Genomic DNA, 20,613 nt, shown 5'->3' with positions numbered 1-20,613 from the left:
AAGTTTGGAAATGAAATTTACTTTGTCAATGGCTGAAATTTAAGAACTAAAAATGAGATTGACAATTCAAGCCTTTAAAGAATAATGAGACTTAACTTAATCATCTAGGTAATGACATAAATAATTTCGCATGTTGTAATCAAATGTTTCACCGCTGTAATATGTACAATGCCATTACAATCATTACAACTATTATTATGATAGTATAAATTAGTCTTGTCTGTTATGATTTTAATTTTTCGTGTTTCGTCAACATATATTCTATTGATTTCTGTACGCATAATTCAAGAAAAATATTTCCCATCTTGCATTGCAATACATGATGAGTAATGAATTCTGTCAATGAACTCATTCGATCCCATGCACTCGATTTCATTTTAAACCAGTTTGAACTTCGATTGAAATGGAAAAATTGCGGGGAGGAGGAGAAGTAAAAGGGAGGTTTCCCCCGATGCATCAACACCCGGAAGAGCCGCAGTAACGAAGAGTGGAGGTAAAAGCATTATCCTGATGGCACTCTCTACCATTTCTTTTTGTGCTCGTCCATGGATACTCCACCTGGACCGAGAGAAACGATCATCAGGAGCCCTCCAATAACTGATAATGTCTGGAACAAAGATATTGATATTTTTTAGCATATTTTCCAACATTTATAGAGAAAATCAATTTTAGACCAATTATAAATGTTTAGTTCGATTCCTAATCAAAAGGAAAAAAATGAAACCAAAATAAATTTGTAATTACCTGGAAGAAATCATATTTAAGAAAATCTCTCAAAGGTTTGTGATCAGGAATAGTCCACCAGGCGTTATGATAAAAGTTGAGGGCCGAGAGTAACAAAACAAGTAGAAGAGCACTCAGTTTTGTTTTATATCCAATGGTGACAAGAACCATGAGAATACTTCCAAGGATATCCTGAAGAATTTGCATGAAAGACACTTCGAAACGTATCAACGTGATGAACATGAATGCCAGGAGGACTCGTCCAGCCAGTTGTAGATAATTCTTCGGTTTATTGTCACCGAGAGTTGGTACCCCAGCGAACAGCGACCTCCCCTCGACCCTGGACTCAGCGAGGACCAGAAGCAGTGCACCGATGAGAGCGAGATTTCTAAAGAGGAATTGCATGTCCCAGAGGATACTGTAGGCAAATGTCTGAAGGACCACAATGAAGAAGAGTACTCCGCAGGCTATCATCACTTTAAATCTACCGATTACCATTACACAACCACCCAATTGTCCTAGTAAATTTATGAGGACGAATAACGTCGCCAGGAACTTTCCACAGCCCCAGGATATGTCCATGTACTCCCGTTGTTCATTCCATTGGAACCACATTCGTAATCCATCCTCCAGGAATGTGGCGATTAGGCAGAGACGAGCGAGAGTTGGTAGCACATGTTTCCCATTACGAATCACCTGAAATTTTGGAAACATTGGGTTATTCCAGTTGCTGGTAATTAAGTTATGGCATTTAAATAAATGTAGGGGAATAGGTTAATGTCTGCGGGTCAATTACAACCTCCATTGAATATTCCATTCACAAATCGAATTTTGAGTTGGTGAATTTTTTGCTACTTTCAGCTTCATTAAAAAATTGCTCAGTCAACCTCTGTTGCTGGGTATTGAGGAAGGTAGTCGTAATAGGGCTGTTGACAGCGAAAATTCAACATCTTGGAAAAAATTGATGAAAATTCTCATTTTGGTTGATTTCTTCCTGGAAAATTATTCGAAATCCAGTTGAATATACTCTTGAGCTTTTTAATAATTAATACAAACGTTATTTTATATTGAATATCCATGTAGTGAGTGGAAACTTAAGTGACTTGAGAATTATCATTTATAATAAGAAATTATGCCAGCGGGTCAGTCGTCACGATGGATCGAATTTCATTATTTCGTCGACTGTGTGTTATAGAATCGTTTACTCGAACAGCTCATCACAAGGCTGATTGCATCAAGATGTCACAACAGATTTCTCCCAAAAACTGGTTCAACCAAGAGACATTAATAGATCGCTACAGAAATGAAAAAAAAATCGACAACGAAAATCGTCGATCAAGCGTCAGTTATCCTGAAACTTCAAAGAGCATCGTAATTGGAATCTGAAATTTTAGGGAAAAGTCAATAGGTGTTAATTGCTTTTTAAGTATTTCCTGACAACATTCAGATCTACCAAGACGTGGCAACCGATCTCCTCAGCCACATCAAGTGATTCCTTCCGAAGACAAAAAATAATCACCATAATGTTCATCAACCCTCAAAACCCCATCACCGAGGACCTGAAGAGCAGTTCCACCCTTTCACCCTCTGACAACAGTTCCACCCTTTCACCCTGACAAATTCTCGAATCCCCTATCGCCGAAAATCCCCTTAAATCACCTCATTGAAGGCCCTCAGAACCTCTCCACTCATCCCGGGGTCCGACAAAGCCCCAAAATATGGGACCATTGTCAATTAAGAAATTCTGAAATATAACCTGTACCCAACAAACCATACCACCGCATCCGTCATAGCGATATCACATCACGAGAATAAATCAGCCATATATCACCACTGGGAAATAACAATAGTTGCAATAATGCTGACGTTGACATCCACCTGTCCTCCCCGGGGAAGTCATCCTGTTCCCACAACAATCCAGTGAAAGTAATTGACGTGTCATTGAAATTTCCAAAGAAGAAAGTCAACGGGAAGGGAAAAAATCCTGTGAGAAAATCCAAAATCTCACCTGATCCGCAATTTCTTCGGCCTTGGACACAACCTCCTGCTGGATTACCATGATGCTTTACTCAAAAAATCGGTGGAAAAAAAAATACGGAGATCCATCCACTCCGCACGTACTTTAACCGCGAACCCTTGCACACGCCGTCAGGGTATGTGGAATGTACATGACATATATTTTAGGTTCTGGGTCCCCCACCTACACAGGCGAACACGTAGCTCCTTCTTCCTGTGTATGGGCCTCTGGGGGAGTTGTGTGGGTATCACACGCGCGAATATCCACGCGTGTTGTGTATCGTGGCTGTGTGTACATATTGTTGCGCTCTCACCGTCACGGAACGGCGAATGATGTGGAGTTGTGATAGACGTCATTTCCGTTTACGTGGTCGAGCGGGAAATATGGATTTTGTTCGGAGGTCAATGTTTCAAGGCGCACGAGAGCAACGAAAGTTGATGAATAATCGGGGCAGAGAGCATGGACTCAATATTAGGTAGCTTTACTCATTAACGGTAAATTTTAGTAAATAAATAATTAAGAGGAGATAAACACAAAAGACCTGGCTGAATTGGAGATACCATTTGCAGTCATCTGGACAGTAAAAAAATCTGCAAAAAATTTAAACTTTTCTGCTCTTCAGACGAACAGGTGCCTGAAGATTTTAGTTCATGGTTGAATCCTGGACGAATTTTCCTTTTATTCAAACGTTTCTTGGTGTCTGAAAAATGTCTACAAATAGCGTGGGATATTCAGACATTCGTGGCCTCTTCACAGTCCTAGGATAACCTAACATTCCCAAATAAACTAATTTTTACCACAGGTTTTCTGCAGACGCCGAGTACAATGTAGAAAATGCATGACGTAGTGCATCACCCGATTGCGATTATGTCATCAAATTCATCAGCGTGGAATCCCCTCGCGCATGTACCGGCACTTTTTAATATTCATTAGTGTCTCCCAGACCGCTCCACTCCCTGACAAAATCGTGAATACCTCGACAATTGATAAACCAAAAGAAAAACCAATTGGCGACACGTTCCTCCGGATGATTAGATTAAATAAGTTGGTCGGTCGATGATCTACGGAACAAAAAATTGTCTGCTGTCATGGCAAGTATTTGTTACGCCCCTGGGGGATCATCATGCGAGGATAGCCTACGCCGCCACGAACCTTCAGTTATTCCCCAGCGGCTCGGTGGTACTTCTATTTCATCCCGGCATTCTAAACGTGTCACGGCTGTTTGACTCAGTGGTTCCTAATTAACAATTGATCTTGTTGATCGTTAGCGGCTGCAAGTGAGGTTTTTGTGACAGTAAAATCATCCTACAGAATCAGACAGGATCATCTGGGCCTGGGACATGAGGCAACATCTCTCCTGATTGCCTTCGTCCAAGACAACTCGGAGTAATTTAGGTAATTCCACTGACTACTCTTTGATTGTGAATTATTGTCACCAAAAATCGTCTCCTGGATGTTTGATCCACTGTCAATGGCATCAGTCCGCGAAATAAATGGTAATTCCACGGTTTATGGTACTACATTCCAAGAGGAAATATTTCAGAAAATAGTACGACGTAGTTTTGTTATCAGGCATTACAATTACAAAGTTTGGAATTTAGTTGATGAATATTTCCTGGAATGTGGAGAAATTCGTGGGAGTGGTGTGATTTAGGTTAGAAAAGGGGCTGGTTATTAATCATCACGTTCTTGTCTTCATCTGAGATCTCGTTACTTATTATTATGCATTTAATATTAATATATTTGGCGTTCGGAATGTGCTTTGCACCTCATATTTTGCTCCTGAGGCAGGAAAAGTGATGACCCAGCGAATTTCAGGGTTCAATTCTTCGAAATATGTTTGCATTCACAGCTGTTTTATTCTCAACTTGAGTGGCTATTGTTTCCTGTGGGTTTTGTACACTGAAATTGGAGCGTATGAACACGAACACATGACTGTCATAATCATGATCATAACCTCGAATTGACATTCAGAAGGTCTCGAGTGACAGCGGTGTCAATTTATTGTCACAATTTCCTCTGAGATTTGCTGGCAATCGTCTTTCCTGAAAATTTTACTGTTGAAAGAAATAAAAGTGATCGAGAGGTGAATGATATTACGAATTTTCTAGGGCACGTCCCACGTCACATATTACATTTTCTTGTTATTCCTGTGTGGGAACAAATGAGATGTGGTGGTCATGAATAAATAATCTGGTTTTGCAGATACAGACGACGATTTATATGGTAATATTGGAAGTGCAGGATGCCCAAGCAGCTTGTCGAAGAGATTATGGATAACGAGGTGAATGATAAGGAGGTGACGAGTATGATGAGTATTCGGAACGGAGATGAATCACCTATTCAGAGGGAAAGCTCCCCAGTGTATCCAGTGAGTATTTTTGGTGTTGTTATCTGTTACAGATTTTTCTACGTTACATTTCTATTGGGAATTTATTTCCCAGAGTCGTAACTTTGAGGAAATGCTATATTTTTATATGAAATGAGATGATAGATACAGTCATAGCTCCAGAGTAATGTTATATGCAAAAAAATATCAACTTGACGAAAGTATTTCCGGGGCATCATTAATGTTCAAATCATTGATTTGGAAAAGTAATTTCTAAACTAATGGGAAACATTTTTTCCTCAATTCAGTCACAAAGTTTTATTAGTTCACTTTTTACATTTCAATTTATCAACGTTTCCCTCTTCCGTTTGATTCACAGTCAATATACAAAGAAGCACCATTTAGCGATGATCCAGACGCAATTCTGGAGCGAGAAGCTTGTGATTACGCCACAAAAATTACCCTAAAATTGGCAAAAAGTGGAAAAGGTGAGCTGTGATATAGCTAAAGCCCAGTGATTTCAAATCCTAATCTCAATAATTCCCACAGCTCCTCGACGTGTGCGGGTCTACGCAGACGGTATCTACGACCTGTTCCATCAAGGCCACGCAAGACAGCTGATGCAGGCGAAGAACATTTTTCCAAATGTCTACCTGATCGTCGGAGGTAATTAATGATGTTTATCCCTCTCACTACAGTTTACTCATTAATTTTTCCCAAATGTGAATAGTTTGCAACGATCAATTGACGCATGAGAAAAAAGGTCGTACTGTAATGACCGATTGGGAGAGGTACGAGGCTGTCAGGCATTGCCGTTATGTAGATGAAATTATTCGTGATGCACCGTGGGAACTGGACGAAGAGTATTTGGCAGCTCATAAGGTAATTATTCCCATATAGACATAGGTAAAATTATAACAGCCAATTTATTCTTGGAGGAAGACTAATTAAATCATTAAAAGGTGTTTTTCTAAAAATAAATGAACATGAATTAATTCATGATAAATGTCTTGTTATATGAGCGAAGTAACGATTGTTGTCAGTCTCTGTTTTCAAAACATCACGTTCTGGAATTTTATGTATTCATTTTCGGCGTTACAGATTGATTTCGTCGCGCACGACGATATTCCCTATGTGACAGACGATGCTGACGACGTTTACGCAATGATTAAGGCCAAAGGAATGTTTGTTGCTACCCAGAGAACTGAGGGAGTTTCAACATCCGATATCGTTGCTCGAATCGTCAAAGATTACGATATTTATGTGAGGAGAAATCTGGCGAGGGGGTACAGCGCTAAAGAATTGAATGTTTCATTTCTTAACGTGAGTATTCTTACTTAAACCCATCTTATTGAATTGTTTTTCACATTTTTCAAGGACAATCGACTCACTCATCAATGAATTTATTTATTTGCTGATTAAATTTGTTCTTTCATCGTTTTTTCCTGTATTTTTTTCTAATTAAATTGATCTGTTTGTCCATTCCTTAACAATGATTGAGTCGTAATTTTTTCTGCAATTAGGAAAAGAAATTTCGAATTCAAAACAAGCTGGACGATCTGAAAGATAAAGGAAAGCGGGTAATGGAGAATATAGAGGAGAAACGAATGGATATGATAAGCAAATGGGAAGAGAAATCACGAGATTTTATCGATGCATTCCTCCTGTTGTTCGGAAGAGAAGGAAGACTGGTGGGTATACGAGAATGTGGGGTTTTTATCGGATTCACCCTTTACATGTTAATCCTTCTCTTCGGTTTGATGATAGCAGCAGAATTCATAGTCCAGAGTTCAGCCAGAAAAATCAATCATTTTCGTTGAAGAACTTTCATTACTAGGCTTTTTTTATATTTACTTCCTTTGCTACTCCTAATTTAGTTTCGATCTTTTATGAAAGATGATTCAACCTAATGAATAAATAATTTCTGCTGATAAGGCCATACCCATTCTCCTATCATTATTTTCGTTTTTTCGAGGAAATGAGCTAAAGAAGTTGAAGTAATTGTCAAAATGTCAAGAGTAAGCTGCATACAGGTAATTTCTGTCCAAAAATAATTTGTTGTGACCCTTTCATATGAGCATTTGATTGTGGAAAATTATTCATTACTTATAAACATTATTGGAAAATTGTGTTCACAGTCAACAATTTGGAACGAGAGTAAAGGTCGGCTCATGCAGGCATTATCCCCGCCAGCTAGTCCTAAACGAGCAGCAAGTCCTGATGGTAGTTGTAGTAGTAACAATGATGATGATCATACCAGGTTAGTAATTGAAGATCGTTGTCAATTGACAATCAATTGAGATTTTAAAGTTATGCTCATGAGAGAGTCAAGAATTTTTGACCAAAAATAATTTTTAAAAATTGCCTGATACGTCCTGTTACTCCAATTAATTATTAATTCATTTTAGTATAAATGAAGGAGCTCATAATAGATTCTTTTTCCAGTCCACCGCCGAAAAAAGCTGGCCGTTATGAATTTTCACAACCGAGTCACTACCTTAGTGACGACTACAGTGATGATGAAGAGTCCCATCTTCATTCAAAATGATTAAAATTAAAATAATCAGCATCATCAATTGCATTCTCCCGCTTTTCATCCTTTCTCATCATTACGATACTTCATTGTATCACCATTGTGCAGCGATTTTATCGATAAATCACGATACATTATCAATAGAGATGCAAATGATAAAGCACAACTAGATTTTGACTCATTAATTTATGAAAAATTGACAACTATGTTTAAGAAAATTGTAAATTCAATGAATATTGAGAAGTCGGTTCTGTATTCGTAGAAACACCAAACATTGAACTTCATTCAATGGATTGAATGAGAGCTGCACCCAGTGAAAATCTAATGTCAGATCTGATATTGTGAATGGAGCTCATTTATGAGCATTAGAAGACACTTGTTGTTCTTTCATAGTTTTTTTTATGTGAGTGGATTATTTAATGAAACATGTCTGTGTGAATGTAATATATTTATTTGCGATACCGAGGGGGACGAAGGACGTGACAGGTTAGATTCCCTGATTTTCATAGCAAGTGAAGCAATATGAACTTCGCTCAGTCCCCCATATCTCCGGAACCAACGATGCAATTTCTATGAGTCACATCTCATTTTGAAGATTGATAAATTATCTTGAGAGCATGAAAAAATAGTCACCTTTCACTCAGCCGATCGTGAGATATCGAGGATTGGACTTGGAACACTGCTTCACTCCCATTTATCAGGTCATCACTTTTGTATTTGAATTGATTATCACCTTTTGCAATGTTTTTCCGCCGATTTGATGAATGTCTCTCGCACAGGCATTAGCTCCCGTAGTTTACGATTTTAATTCACCGCAGTGTGCTGCACATGCGAGCGGAATCATCGGAATTGATATTTGCTGATGTAAAAATTTCGATAAAAGACAATATGAAATTTTTTATTTTCTTCATTTCTAGACGCCGTTTGCTAATGATAATATTGAGACTAGTACATTTGCCATTGAGAATAAAAATTGTTTTTACAGAATAAATTTTTTTATGCATAAAGTTTATATTTTAATGATTTTTTTCTCAATGCAGTGCGTAGAATTTTATCTATCGCTCTGGGCCGTATGATTAACCAATGGTGCCTATTGTGGGGTCTTACAGTGATCCTGACATTTGTGCTAATGTATTTATGAAATAATTAATCCAACGAAAAACTGCTGAAATGCGGAGAAAAATTTGCGTCACAGATTTGCAATCTGAAGGGGACATATAAGTCTGAAAGATAGGTCGAAAAATTATACATCTCCACGAAGTGAATGGAAGGAAGAAGTTGAATGAGCTTTGGGGAGCGCTTTCCAAGAGTTCGGGATGGAGGCGGTGGAGTGGACGCCATTTTTAAAGTCCTTTTGTTCAATTATCTAAGCAAAATGGCAGTCACAGCTGTCATTCATCTAGAACTTTCCAAGTTCTGATTTTTGTCCTTTTGTTGGGTAAATTTTTTCGGTAATAGAGACGTTTGATTCTCTTGACTGGGTTTTTTAATGAGAGCACTGGCTAAATTGTTGGGAAGACATCATTGAGCCATTGTAAATTGCGGCCATTTACTTAACGAAGTAGTGAAAATTCGGAATGAAGAGTGATTAAGTGCTGGAAGTGTTGGAGATTCAATTGTCGAAGGCAAAAAAGTTAGACATTAAGATGTTAATGGCTCCCTGCCATGTATTTATTAATATTGATAGACAAATTAGATAAATAGAGATAACGAAAATATATCGAGATCGTTATTTAATATTAATATATGATGAAAACAGTAAATCTGAATAAAGTGTAAATATTTGCAATTATCAGCTTCGCAAACGTCAATACCCTCGAATCTACTTCCTTGAATAGAGTCATCAACTTGATCCTATTAATTTCATGAGAACTTCAACAGTATCAACAGAGTTATTGAACATATGAACAATAAACAAAAAAAATATGAAGAAACTTCTACATAAAAAAGTATTTAAAAAATCCCGCTGTCCGTAAGATGTCAGCAGCGCACTGCAGTGTCTTTTTCTTTCTTCATTTTCGACATTATCTTGTGAACCTCCACAGATAATTCCAAAAGCGTGACTCAACATGGTAAAGCAAAGCCTTCAAAGAATTCAAAAACCTTACCGGTTCTCCATTCCAGTGATCCTGACAACCGACAAATCCCGTTGAATCACAAATCGATTCCCACCTTTGCCTCCTACTCCGTGGCTATAGACACGAAATTTCTATGTGTGCGTGAGTGCTCGAGTGCTTTCGCCTTCCGAACACAACCAAAAGTGTGAGAGAGACAATAAATCCATCGAAAACCGTCAAATCCAAGCCATCAAGTGCGTGCCCCCGTGCCTCTATTTATCGTGTGGTTGTCGGCAGTAAAACAAAGCACCCCTCGACGAGGAAAAAATAATAAAAATAAATGTGCAATAGCGAATAACATCTCCCCCTGTGTTCATCGTCAATAATTCCAGTGGGAGCTCCGCAAGTGCCTCTGCATTCCCCCTCTCCCATAATGGATTTCAAGTGATGTTGTTCATCAGTAGAACCCCGAATAATCCACAACAACATATCATGTTATTCTAGTTTAAATTAACGTGCGAAAGTACTCGATAGTCGTGCTAACGATACATGGGCGTCCCGATGTTGTAACGAAATAAGCCAAAATGGAAGAGCAGAGCGTTCACAGCAGTATCAGCGATATAAATAGTGAGGAGCCAGCCAAGACTGAACGTGAGTAATTTTTTTCTTCTCAATTCCTTAAACGACATTTCAAAAAATCACCGGATGAATCGATGAGGATGATGGGGGGGTCGGAAGAGTGAGAGGGGAATTTTATTTTTCCTCGAGTTCGAGAGATACGTTTCGGTGACCCTGACGGTGGTATTGGGTATGCATGTATCAAAATAACCAATGAATCTAACCCAAAATGCCACAATCTCGAGGATAACGAGAGCAATTAACGGATATGTCTGACGATCAGGGGGAATCAGAGATGATGATGCTCTTTTCTTGATGGATTATTAGATGATTAGTCATGAGTAATTGCCAGGATTAACCGCTTATTCCTTGACAGTGAGAGAGTCCTTGGGCTATCGGTAGTTGAGAATTGTGAAATTACGTCAGCGGGTCATGAGTTTGTGCGGATGTTGGAATTTTTGCTCTCAACTATCGATGTAAACAGCTTTTTTTCGTGTTCTTGGGGCATCAGCCAATGTTGTTGTACCGAGGAAGAAGCGAATATGTCTGGTGGGCGCTGCTAGCAGTGATCCAGCACTTGGTACTGCTGCTCAGCAGTTCGGGGTGCCTGTTCTTAAGTCCATTACTGGAGCTGAATATATCGAGGACACAGCCTACTGCACGTATTTTATTCTGAGGGAGTTTGAGGGACCGGAGTATGAGACACTGCACAAGAGTGCTCACAGAATTTTGGGGCCCACAGCTCTGCTGCAGCTGGCACATAAGAAGGAGTCCTTGCCGAGCATCAATCGGCCAATGTACACGAGAGCTATGCTTGGTACTGTCGTTGTGTTCACGGGGTTCAGGAAGAAGGACGAATTGGTGAGATTTTTTTTTGCGAAAAAACAGGGGGAGGGATTGGTCATAGACATTTTGGGGGATTCATCCATTTTTAGTTAGATTTGTATTTGAAATATTCGGCGCCAAATGAGTCATTGCCTGATGCTAATCCTCGGGGAAATTAATTTGCCTGGCTCCTCAATCACAGCCAAAAATGAGATGGATTTCCATAAAGGTGAGGGTCAGGTGTTGACTCATTGGACATAAAATAGATAAATTATATACAGAAATTCATGGCTCGAAACTTATCAAACGCATAACAGCCTCATCACTCTAAAATCCCTTCTGCTTCATCATTTTTTAACTATTAGAAATTCCATTTGCGTCTCCCTCCCCCAAAATTGAAAATATTAAGAAAATAAAATAAAACAAGAAGAAAAATCGTCCAAAAACCTAAAAAAATTGCAGACAAGGCTCATAAACATGATTCACTGCATGGGCGGCAGTATCCGCAAGGAGGTGGGAGCCAAAGTAACCCACCTGATCGCCAACTGCTGTGGTGGTGAGAAGTACAGGTACGCCGTGACCTTCAGAGTACCCATAATGTCAATGAATTGGGTCCTGGCCCTTTGGGATGCCAAGAACGATATCTTCAGCTATGGTAACAATGACGACTTCATCGTTCAACACAAACTCAAGCCCTTCTACGGTGCTCGCGTGTGCTTCTTCGGCTTCCCAGATGATGAGAAGAAGCACATGGTAGAGGTATTGCAGCAGCAGGGTGGCGAGCCCACGGAAATCGATGATCCAGAGTGTACGCATGTGGTAAGTTGAAGAGAATTGATTTTTTCTCACCAATTTTCTTCCATCTTGACAGCATCAACTGCCCAAGTTTCTGTGAAAATTCTTTATTGAAGAATATTCATTGCAATTTTGGTCCTTCATGAGAAAATTCACAGAAATTATTTTTGTAAAATGTAATTCAGTAGCGAAGTGGTCAGTTCCAGTTTTTCTTTCATCATTCTCTGGCCCATATCTCCAAAACTGAGAAGATAGTAAACTAGGTTGAAGACATTTGATTGGAGGAAAAAAGATCTGCTAATCAATCGACCACTTCCCTGGAGAATTACAACTTTTCATCCTTGAATTTGTGTTTCTAACGTATTTCTTCCTCTACTCACAATGGTCTTTATGAAAAACACCCTCAGGTAACGGATTTAGGTAATAACCGCTACAAGATTGCGGACACTTCAAACATTAACTCTCGAATATGCTTTGATCACCCTTACTATCTGTTCGCGCCCCTACACAACGAGAAACCCGAGTTGTGCACAGGATTGAAGCTCCCCCCATACCGTCCCAAGATATTCCCCCCAAAGGAAAAAGTTCTGGGGGCAGAGGACAAGGATATCTCCACCTCTCACGACAGTTTGATCTCATCCTCAACGTTAGAGTCAATGGTTAGTAATGAATCATTGAAGAACCAGAGTCAGGACTCTGCTATTTGCATGGACTACACTAGCAAAGAGTCCTTATCAAGCGTGAATCTGACGCGTAACGACTCTGGCACGTCGTCCTCGATCCACATATCCTCAGAGGGTATGAGACTCTTCAAAGAGGTTTCAGACTGTCACGAGACTGCTGTTAATTACTTCAAGAGAAATGGCCCCACCAAAAGGCGTTTCAGGTGGAGAAGGTCAAGGTCGTGCTTCATTCTTCCGCCTTTGGACACGTCGAATCAATCTCGATTCGTCAAAATTTACTCGCAACCAAATTTATCGAAGAAAAATGATGATGATGATGAGGATTTTCTCACTGACTCGTCAACCCTCAACTCCAGGAAATTTCAGCCGAGTCGCAAGAGAAAGCTGTGGAACCGCTACCAGTCGAGGGGCCGGAGGGGGGCCCCTTCCTTAATGTCGATTTTGGATAATGTGAATTTTCCGTTCGTACCCAAACGATCGATCCAACGGAATGGAAGGGTCGATCCCTCCAAAGGGTTTCCACCCAAGTTCTCCCAGACGGTATCCTGTGGTGCTCTTCCTCATCTCTCCAAGGGAATTCAGGAGAGGGAGATGAAATTGGAACAATTGAGACTGAATTTGAAAGCTTGTGACAAGAAATTTTCAACGGTATTTTTTTTTTATCGAGTTTATTTTCGTGTTGATCGTTGGTGCAGGCAGCATTCTCGAATATCAGGGGATCGTGGTGTCCTTAATAAAAAGTCTTTGTCTTTGCCATTGGTTATTGTTGAGGGTGCTTGTCTATCTGGAATAATTACTGATTTTTTTGGGGACTTTTCCAGGTAGTCGACGAGTCCAATGTCAATGCACTGCCGGACCTCGCCTCCGTTCGTGCGCATATCGTTAAGGCTGAGTGGTTCTGGACGTCTGTACAAAATGAGGGCGCTGCGGATGAGAAGGAATATCGTTTTGAAGATGTAAGCTTTTCAGCTCCACATTTGTATTTTACAATTAATTCAATTTTCAATAGCACACGATAAAATGAAGGCGAATTCTATTGGGTCCGCTAAATTTAGAGCTATTTATTGTAAGCTACCGACTAATTTTCAGATAAAGATGATGTGTCTTAATTCAGTTTTTCCGCCCAATTGAAAATTGAATTTTCGAAATTAATTATTCCCGGGATATTCAATGGAAACTTCATATGAATTATCACACAAAAGATCATTTATCTGAGTTCACATTTTCCGGCCAATTTGAAAAATTCAGTTCTTGAGTTTAATTTATTAATTACAGTAATAAAAAACTAATTATTTTTTCTGCTCTCTTAATTGAGGTTAATTAGTTTGTTTCAAAAGGAATCGGAAAAAGAAATTCATGAAGTTCCATTTGCTAAATCTTGAAAGATAATTACTGCCAACTCCAGATGGTTTTTCAGATTATCTTAGTTTATCTGATTTCACCCTTTCCCCCGAAATCTGAAAATTGACCTGAGGTATTAGCATGACCGGAGGTATTAACTTGATCTGATAGGTTCATGGTTTCTTCCAGTACCTCGAATCAGTTATGTCGCCAAGTGCCTCATCCAGAAGGGAGAGCCAATCAGCAGCGACACCGACAACAGCATCGACAAGGCGAAAACGTAAACGCCTAGCAGAGACGCTCTCAAGTCTCGTTCAGAACGGAGCCGATTCTCCAGCAGTTCATAAAAGACGTTCTAGTATCAGTGATGCTGGCCATCTGAGTGTCAGTGGGAGTTTTTTAGACTGTACTGCTAGCCCTGATAAACAAATGCTCGATGGTTCGTATAACCAGTGTTAATACCAGCATTATTTGACGGATTGAACTTTTTCTGAGATGAAACAATGAATTTTTCATCAATAATAGATATTCCAGAGGTCGAAACTGTTACAACGGACTCTGCACGCAAGAATCTCTCCCCGAGGCATCAAGTCGTTTTGGAACTTGTGCAAACAGAATCTAATTATGTTGGAATTCTCAGTACAATCATGACGGTAATGTCAAGATTATTATTTATTTTTATTTTTAATTGGCGGAATTCGTTTAGACAGTTGCACTTGATATATTTTCTGTGAAAATGGAACATTTTGACTTCCGAATGGCGGCTCACAATCGTTCGAATTAAAGCTAATCCAACAATATATTGCTCATTAGCAATAAAAGGCAAGTCCTCCCTTATGAATGAATGAAATTGTCAAGTGAAATATTTTCTGAAGTAAAATCGCCTCATTCCTCTTGCTCTACCTCATTCATTGCGATTGAAATCTACCCAATCGGGATGAACGATTAGCTAAATAATTCTCTCATTCCCCAGCTATTCAAATCTCCCCTGGAAGACTACATAGAGACCAGCAACGAGCTCCTAAACAGTACAGAAGCAAAAATAATCTTCGGTAACTTTCCTCCAATCTACGAGGTTCACAAAAAAATGCTGGAAGAGCTTCGTTACTGTGCCGCTCACTGGACCGAGGATACGAGTATAGGGAACATATTTTTAAAGTACGCCCCCGACTTGGTGGACACTTATCCTCCGTACGTGAATTTCTTCGAGAATACGAAGGAAATGTTGGAGCAATGTGATCAAAACAAGCCCCGGTTTCATGCCTTCCTGAAGATCTGCCAGACAAAGCCCGAGTGTGGTAGACAGAGTCTTAAAGAATTGATGATAAAGCCTGTACAACGATTGCCCAGTATTAGTCTATTATTAACCGATATTCTTAAGCATACGAATAAGAATAATCCAGACCACAGTGCCTTGGAATTGGCAATCAGCAGTGTTAAAGAGGTTATGACGCATATTAATGAGGACAAGAGAAAAACTGAGGGCCAGCTTGTCATGTTCGATATATTCAATGAAATCGACAATTGTCCACCACATCTAGTCTCGTCACACAGATCTTTTATTGGTAAATGCGATGTTATGGAACTTGGGGAGGGTTTGAGTGGCAGGGGTGACCATTTGGTACTTTTTTTGTTCACTGACACACTGGAAATTTGCAAGAAACGCTCCAAGGCATTCAACTCACTCAAGAGCCCCAACATGGCTAATGGTCTGCATACAGCTAAACTCAGCCAGGGAAAGCCTTACAAGCATATTAAAATGCTCTCTCTCAGCACTATCAAAAAGGTTGTGGATATTCGTGAAACAGAGGGTGAGTTATTCCACTGGAATATAAATTTTTCATTACTGCTAGTATTTTTTTCTTTACAAGCTTGCTCATCATATTTTAGCAGGTTAAAAGTGTCTCGTAGGAAAGAGACTATAGAATTTTTAATGGTTTCATTAAAACAATGAATATTGAAACTACTAGAACCACACAATGCGAAATAATCAACACACAAAATAACAATGAAAATAATTATTGAATAATTATACGTTCAGTCATGTCATGGTGAAAATAAATTCATTTTCCGCAAAAGAATCATATTACGAAATTGTCAAGATTACTTCAGTTAATTTTTTTTTATGGACAATAAAGTTTTCAGTGAGTCATATAAAATCTCTTAAACGCTTTGTTACTCATATACTTGATAAAATCTTGCAGAACAGTACATTTACAGAGTTACAGAGGATTTAATAATTAGCAATTGGAATTAATAAGAAGAGAAAATAATTTGATAAATGTGTTGATCAGGCTCAGACAAATATGAAAAATATTTTCATATCACAACGCTGATCTTATTCATTTATTTTTTCACTCAGAATGCCAGAAAGTGTTCGCTTTGATGGTTAGGAGCAATCAAGAGTTGAAAGAAAAATTATTTTCGTTCACTATTACCGATGAGGAAGTCAGTAAGAATAATTATTTGAAGACGCTGTGTAGACAAATGGCCAATACTGTCTGCAAAGCTGATGCAGTAAGTCGATTTTTAACTTTATTATTCCCTTTTTATTCACCGAAACGGGGGGATAATTGTTTTAATTTTTTTTTTCAGGACACTTTCCTCATTAGCTTGGACTCTCACCAACTGGAGATTGATACTAGTGACGTTGCTCTAGGAACACTGAGCAAAGCATTTAAGTGAGTACCTGAATAAATGGCATAGTTAAATAGTTAATGTTGTAAACATCAGGCTTGGCACTGTCAATGTCAAAGGATACTCTATCAATTTTCATATTATTTTTTCAATCTTCACATTTATTTCACTACAATCATTGTTAATGTATTTTATTTTTCTTTCTGCATGGGAACGGATACAATAATGGGAAAACATCATGACGTTTGGTTACAGGAGCCTATTTCATAATTTTTACCTGGAGTATATGGATCCGTATGTGTTCCTACTCAATAGCATGTGTGGCACAAATGTCTGTTTCGCCTAGATATATTTTTTTCTCGCTTTTTCTCGTCGTTTTAGATATATCGAGAGCTAACTGAGTGGCTTTATGGCATGTGGGATTAAAATGTGGAGTTTGAAGTGTGAAAATAATCAGTGATAAATGATTATCGAGTTCATTCACAGGAATCATTTCACCAGCCATTAATAACACTTATTTCAATCTGGTAATTAGATTTGCTACCCGTACGAAGATGAAGGTGGGCCGAGCATTCAGTTTCAATAAGACACCCAGCAAACTGAAAAGGGCCATGTCGACGATGATGTCACCCTTTGGATCTACACACAGCCTAACACCAGCGAGTCAGCAGCTTGCGCAGATGCGATTGGCCAGTTGTAACAATATTAATGTTAGTTGATTCAGTATAATCGTCTGACTGGGCTTTGATTTTTCACTTCAGTTCAATTTTTATTGCAGTTCTTCTTATCAACTAAAAAGTTCATAATTCAGCATCAAGCTTTCTTTTTCTTTATCCCTTCGATTTTTTTTCTTTTACTTTCTTATACAATTTTTTATTTATTTTTATTTTTGGCTTGATTTTTCTTTTGGATTCTGAATAAATTGCATTTTTTTTTCTGCATAATTTCCTGTTCCTCGATGATTCTTTACTCTAATTCTCGATTCTCTTTGAATGCTTAACACTAGTATGAGGAAGACTGTCGTCGTAAGTCTAGTAAGTAAATGCAGCGCCAAATATTCTAATCGGCATGACTATTCAGGAGTGTGTGTAATCCTTCATGGAATATGTTTAATAAATTCTTCATTTAAGATGATTGAGATGTTTATTTCCAGGAACTGGGCAATGGTGGGTCAGATTCGTCGTCTAGAGACGAAGTACTCGTTGCTCCAATGTCAGTACAACCTACGAGAAAAGCAAAATGCAGCTCCCTGAGTATCGCCTCGTTAAGAAGGTTGTAAGGGTTTAATTACCTAATTAATAACACGATAACGAAGCTACTGGTTCCCAAGCATTCATCACACATACTGCTTTAATTGCTTCTCCGCCGATGCTTTCCCCAAAACGTAATTTAATTAATTCCCAAGGCTGTCAAGACACGAATTAACAATTTTTCTTCTTTAATCGAGAGAAGACTCTTCAGTTGGAGTAATCACTGTCATTTAGCATTAATCAGTGTCAGTGGCTGCAATACCTGTCTCTCATCCCTTTTTTCTCTTTTGTGGTTTAGAAACTGCTCCGAGGAGGTCATTGAGGACAAATCAAATCTTTGAGATTTTTTTGAATTACGTATCAGCGCTTTTAATCGTTTCACGTAACGCGATATTAAAAGAACGTCAAGCTAGTAAACATGTGATTATCATTACATTAACGTTAAACTGAGGAATGAGAGTGTCCAATAGAATTCCAGTATGAACACAGTGTATATAGTTTAATAGATCGATCTCATTTTTCACTTTACTACTAATGTTCATAATTTTTTCTTCGCATTTTTTTGAGTGTTTGAAAAAAAATATGGCATTGAATTGATCAATTGTGGAGTTAATTAAGCAAATTATTATCCATCAAATTGATGCAATTTTCAGTGTTAGAAGCCAGTGAAAATAGGGGATCGTATGAAAATAATTCCTCAGTTCCTCGAATAGCATTTTGTTGACTACAATTAGTACATAAAAAACAGGATCATGAATGATGAATGGCATGGGGATGCGTCCGCGATGTTTTTTTTTTATTTATTTTTCTTCTCCTTCATAATTAGATTGAGTAAATCTTACTACACTGGATGGGGTGGATTTTGTAGATTGGGAAATGTGAGAGTACTGAGATTGCCATGAGGCTTAATATTATTATTAATTGTTTATCGATGATTAAGTGGCCTTGCTGACCGCAATTTACGTGGTTATGATAAGACACAGCTGCGCTGTGGTGTGACAATCCTAAATTGCATACATTTATTATCATTATTAATTATTATTATGTTATTTAGTATCTTTTTCTGAACGAGTGGAGATTTCAAAATCCTGGATAAAATTGAAATTCACGTCAATTAGGCTCGTTTACGATTAATTGAAGCAACATTTTGATCGTTGGATTGTAAATATCAGTGAATACTCTTAACCGAATAGTTCGTAAAAGGATAATTATATATTTTTTATGATAAATTACAACGATAGGAGATCCATTCGGTTAATCTCATTAAGGATTATCTAAACCGATTTATATTGAAACACTGTAATACATTGTAAAAAATAATCAGATGAATTTTAATATCAGAACGACTTTATTATTAATCCTTAATTCAATCTCGGACCACCACTAAGTTGGAGACAACTGTGTTTTCCATCACTTTTGCTGGTAATTCGATAACAATTTTCGCAACTTCTCTCAGACGTCGAATTTCATAAACTTCATTTTAGGTAATTGAGTTTACCTCAATTGATAACATGTTATCGGGATGGCTAGTAGGTGGTACAGATGCTGAGGGGCATTGATTTTCCGGAGAATGCGGGCTTAAGGCTTCTCTTGATGCTGCGGTTCTTCGACTACTTTTCTTCCATTTATTTTTCATATTTATTTTTCTCTGATTCGTCTGTTTTTATTCATAGGAAGAGATAAAAGAAGAGTAATTGAATAAATGAATAGTGAAGATAATTGAGATTTAATATTTAAAATCCAGAAGTTTTTAACGATGAAATAAATTCACAATTCTAACGGTTCCAACAATCCTGAACAAATGCTAGATGGCCGAGGGAGCTTTTTAAATCCCTGGTCCGAGCCTACGGTTACCCGCACCCCTTGTGACATGATGACAGGATTTTTATATCGTATCTCATGAAGAAGTGGATCAAGGGACTGGGGAGAGTGGAGCGGCTAAATGATTCATTAATAATCGCCCACGTCCCTTCTACAAAAATCCTCAATGTTGTTTACATCAATCCCCCCCTGTGACCTAGAAATGAACAAGGAAATGTGGAATTTGTACAGAATTTTACGATTCATCATTTCAAATTTAGACTGAAAGAAATTTCACCAACGAAAGGACAAAAATTTAGTGATTCTCTTGGTCTCCGTTGTTTACGTAATACAATTCTCAAGATTTTTCAAATTTTTAATTATAATCGTGTTATCGTGAAAATGGTTAATCATTGATGAGCCAATGCAATTTCATTATTTTCTTCTCTTCGAATCGAAAGAACTTGGAGTCGTCCAGATTCCATAATACACGAAGGGAATATTTCCGATGAAAAAATCATTAAATTATTTTACTAGACCGTAAAAATCCCCTTCTTCACACGCACGCTGGGCACCTGCTCAGTAAAAATTACGGAATGCAACGCTCGCTCATCGGTTAAAAATTAATAAAACGTGACTACTCCATAAAATTTTCTACGTCCTCATTTCACTCCGGAATTACGGAAAAAATAATTTTCATTCAATATTGCTCTCCGGGTGAACAATTGATGCTGCTGCAATCAATATCCTGATCAAACTCTCGCTGCATTGGGACGGATTTTTAAAATCACAGTGGAGTCCATTTCAACAATTATCCATTCACATAAATTTATTTAACCGCTCGTAATTTTTTTAAAAAACTCCAACTCCTCGGCCATCAGCAGTGGTTGTCCAGCGACGTCAAAAGTTGTTTAAATGTTAAAAACATGGAACATAACAAAGTTCATTTTAGTCACTTTTTAAATTTCCCAGAAAATGACTATCATTAGCTGTCACGTCAGCGAT

At 38.3% G+C, this 20,613-nt stretch overlaps 3 protein-coding genes across 17 annotated transcripts; 2 read left to right on the top strand and 1 right to left on the bottom strand.

The window, feature by feature from the left end:
- Window positions 1-133: 133 nt before the first annotated feature.
- Window positions 134-2,918, bottom strand: LOC135160752 (surfeit locus protein 4 homolog). 3 transcript variants are annotated; one of them, XM_064117660.1, is made up of 5 exons: window positions 2,732-2,897; window positions 1,780-2,624; window positions 1,523-1,717; window positions 745-1,419; window positions 134-607 (listed from the first exon to the last, which is right to left on the bottom strand). In XM_064117660.1, the coding sequence occupies exons 3-5, from the start codon at window positions 1,538-1,540 to the stop codon at window positions 521-523; spliced, it is 780 nt and encodes a 259-aa protein (XP_063973730.1). In that variant the 5' UTR covers window positions 1,541-1,717; window positions 1,780-2,624; window positions 2,732-2,897; the 3' UTR covers window positions 134-520. The 3 variants fall into 3 exon arrangements, with proteins under 3 accessions (XP_063973730.1, XP_063973731.1, XP_063973729.1); XM_064117661.1 differs by lacking the exon at window positions 1,780-2,624; XM_064117659.1 differs by lacking the exons at window positions 1,523-1,717; window positions 1,780-2,624 and having other exon boundaries at window positions 2,732-2,918.
- Window positions 2,919-3,631: 713 nt separating this feature from the next.
- On the top strand, window positions 3,632-9,391 carry LOC135160749 (choline-phosphate cytidylyltransferase A-like). Of its 3 annotated transcripts, none has more exons than XM_064117654.1 (9): window positions 3,632-4,135; window positions 4,946-5,111; window positions 5,449-5,557; window positions 5,619-5,735; window positions 5,800-5,951; window positions 6,171-6,392; window positions 6,593-6,760; window positions 7,208-7,329; window positions 7,515-9,391. In XM_064117654.1, the coding sequence occupies exons 2-9, from the start codon at window positions 4,986-4,988 to the stop codon at window positions 7,615-7,617; spliced, it is 1,119 nt and encodes a 372-aa protein (XP_063973724.1). In that variant the 5' UTR covers window positions 3,632-4,135; window positions 4,946-4,985; the 3' UTR covers window positions 7,618-9,391. The 3 variants fall into 3 exon arrangements, with proteins under 3 accessions (XP_063973724.1, XP_063973726.1, XP_063973725.1); XM_064117656.1 differs by having other exon boundaries at window positions 3,636-4,135; window positions 4,985-5,111; XM_064117655.1 differs by lacking the exon at window positions 3,632-4,135 and adding an exon at window positions 4,665-4,826.
- A 149-nt stretch (window positions 9,392-9,540) lies between these two features.
- LOC135160739 (protein ECT2) lies at window positions 9,541-19,151 on the top strand. Of its 11 annotated transcripts, XR_010298619.1 has the most exons (15): window positions 9,541-10,310; window positions 10,789-11,138; window positions 11,565-11,921; window positions 12,305-13,228; window positions 13,402-13,536; window positions 14,111-14,360; window positions 14,447-14,574; window positions 14,895-15,732; window positions 16,284-16,438; window positions 16,517-16,602; window positions 16,814-16,852; window positions 17,094-17,268; window positions 17,565-17,592; window positions 17,712-17,830; window positions 18,107-19,151. XR_010298619.1 is itself a non-coding variant. In XM_064117635.1 (14 exons), exons 1-14 carry the CDS (start codon window positions 10,244-10,246, stop codon window positions 18,147-18,149), a joined length of 3,024 nt encoding a protein of 1,007 aa, XP_063973705.1. In that variant the 5' UTR covers window positions 9,541-10,243; the 3' UTR covers window positions 18,150-19,151. The 11 variants fall into 11 exon arrangements, 10 of the variants coding, with proteins under 10 accessions (XP_063973705.1, XP_063973698.1, XP_063973697.1 ...); XM_064117635.1 differs by lacking the exon at window positions 17,565-17,592 and having other exon boundaries at window positions 12,947-13,228; XM_064117628.1 differs by lacking the exon at window positions 17,565-17,592 and having other exon boundaries at window positions 14,456-14,574.
- Window positions 19,152-20,613: the final 1,462 nt, after the last annotated feature.

The sequence above is a fragment of the Diachasmimorpha longicaudata genome, chromosome 3 (assembly GCF_034640455.1).
Source record: "Diachasmimorpha longicaudata isolate KC_UGA_2023 chromosome 3, iyDiaLong2, whole genome shotgun sequence".
In the NCBI taxonomy this organism is placed as follows: Eukaryota; Metazoa; Arthropoda; class Insecta; order Hymenoptera; family Braconidae; genus Diachasmimorpha; species Diachasmimorpha longicaudata.
The sequence above is the reverse complement of the archived record's forward strand: the minus strand, read 5'-3'. Positions and strand labels throughout refer to the sequence as shown.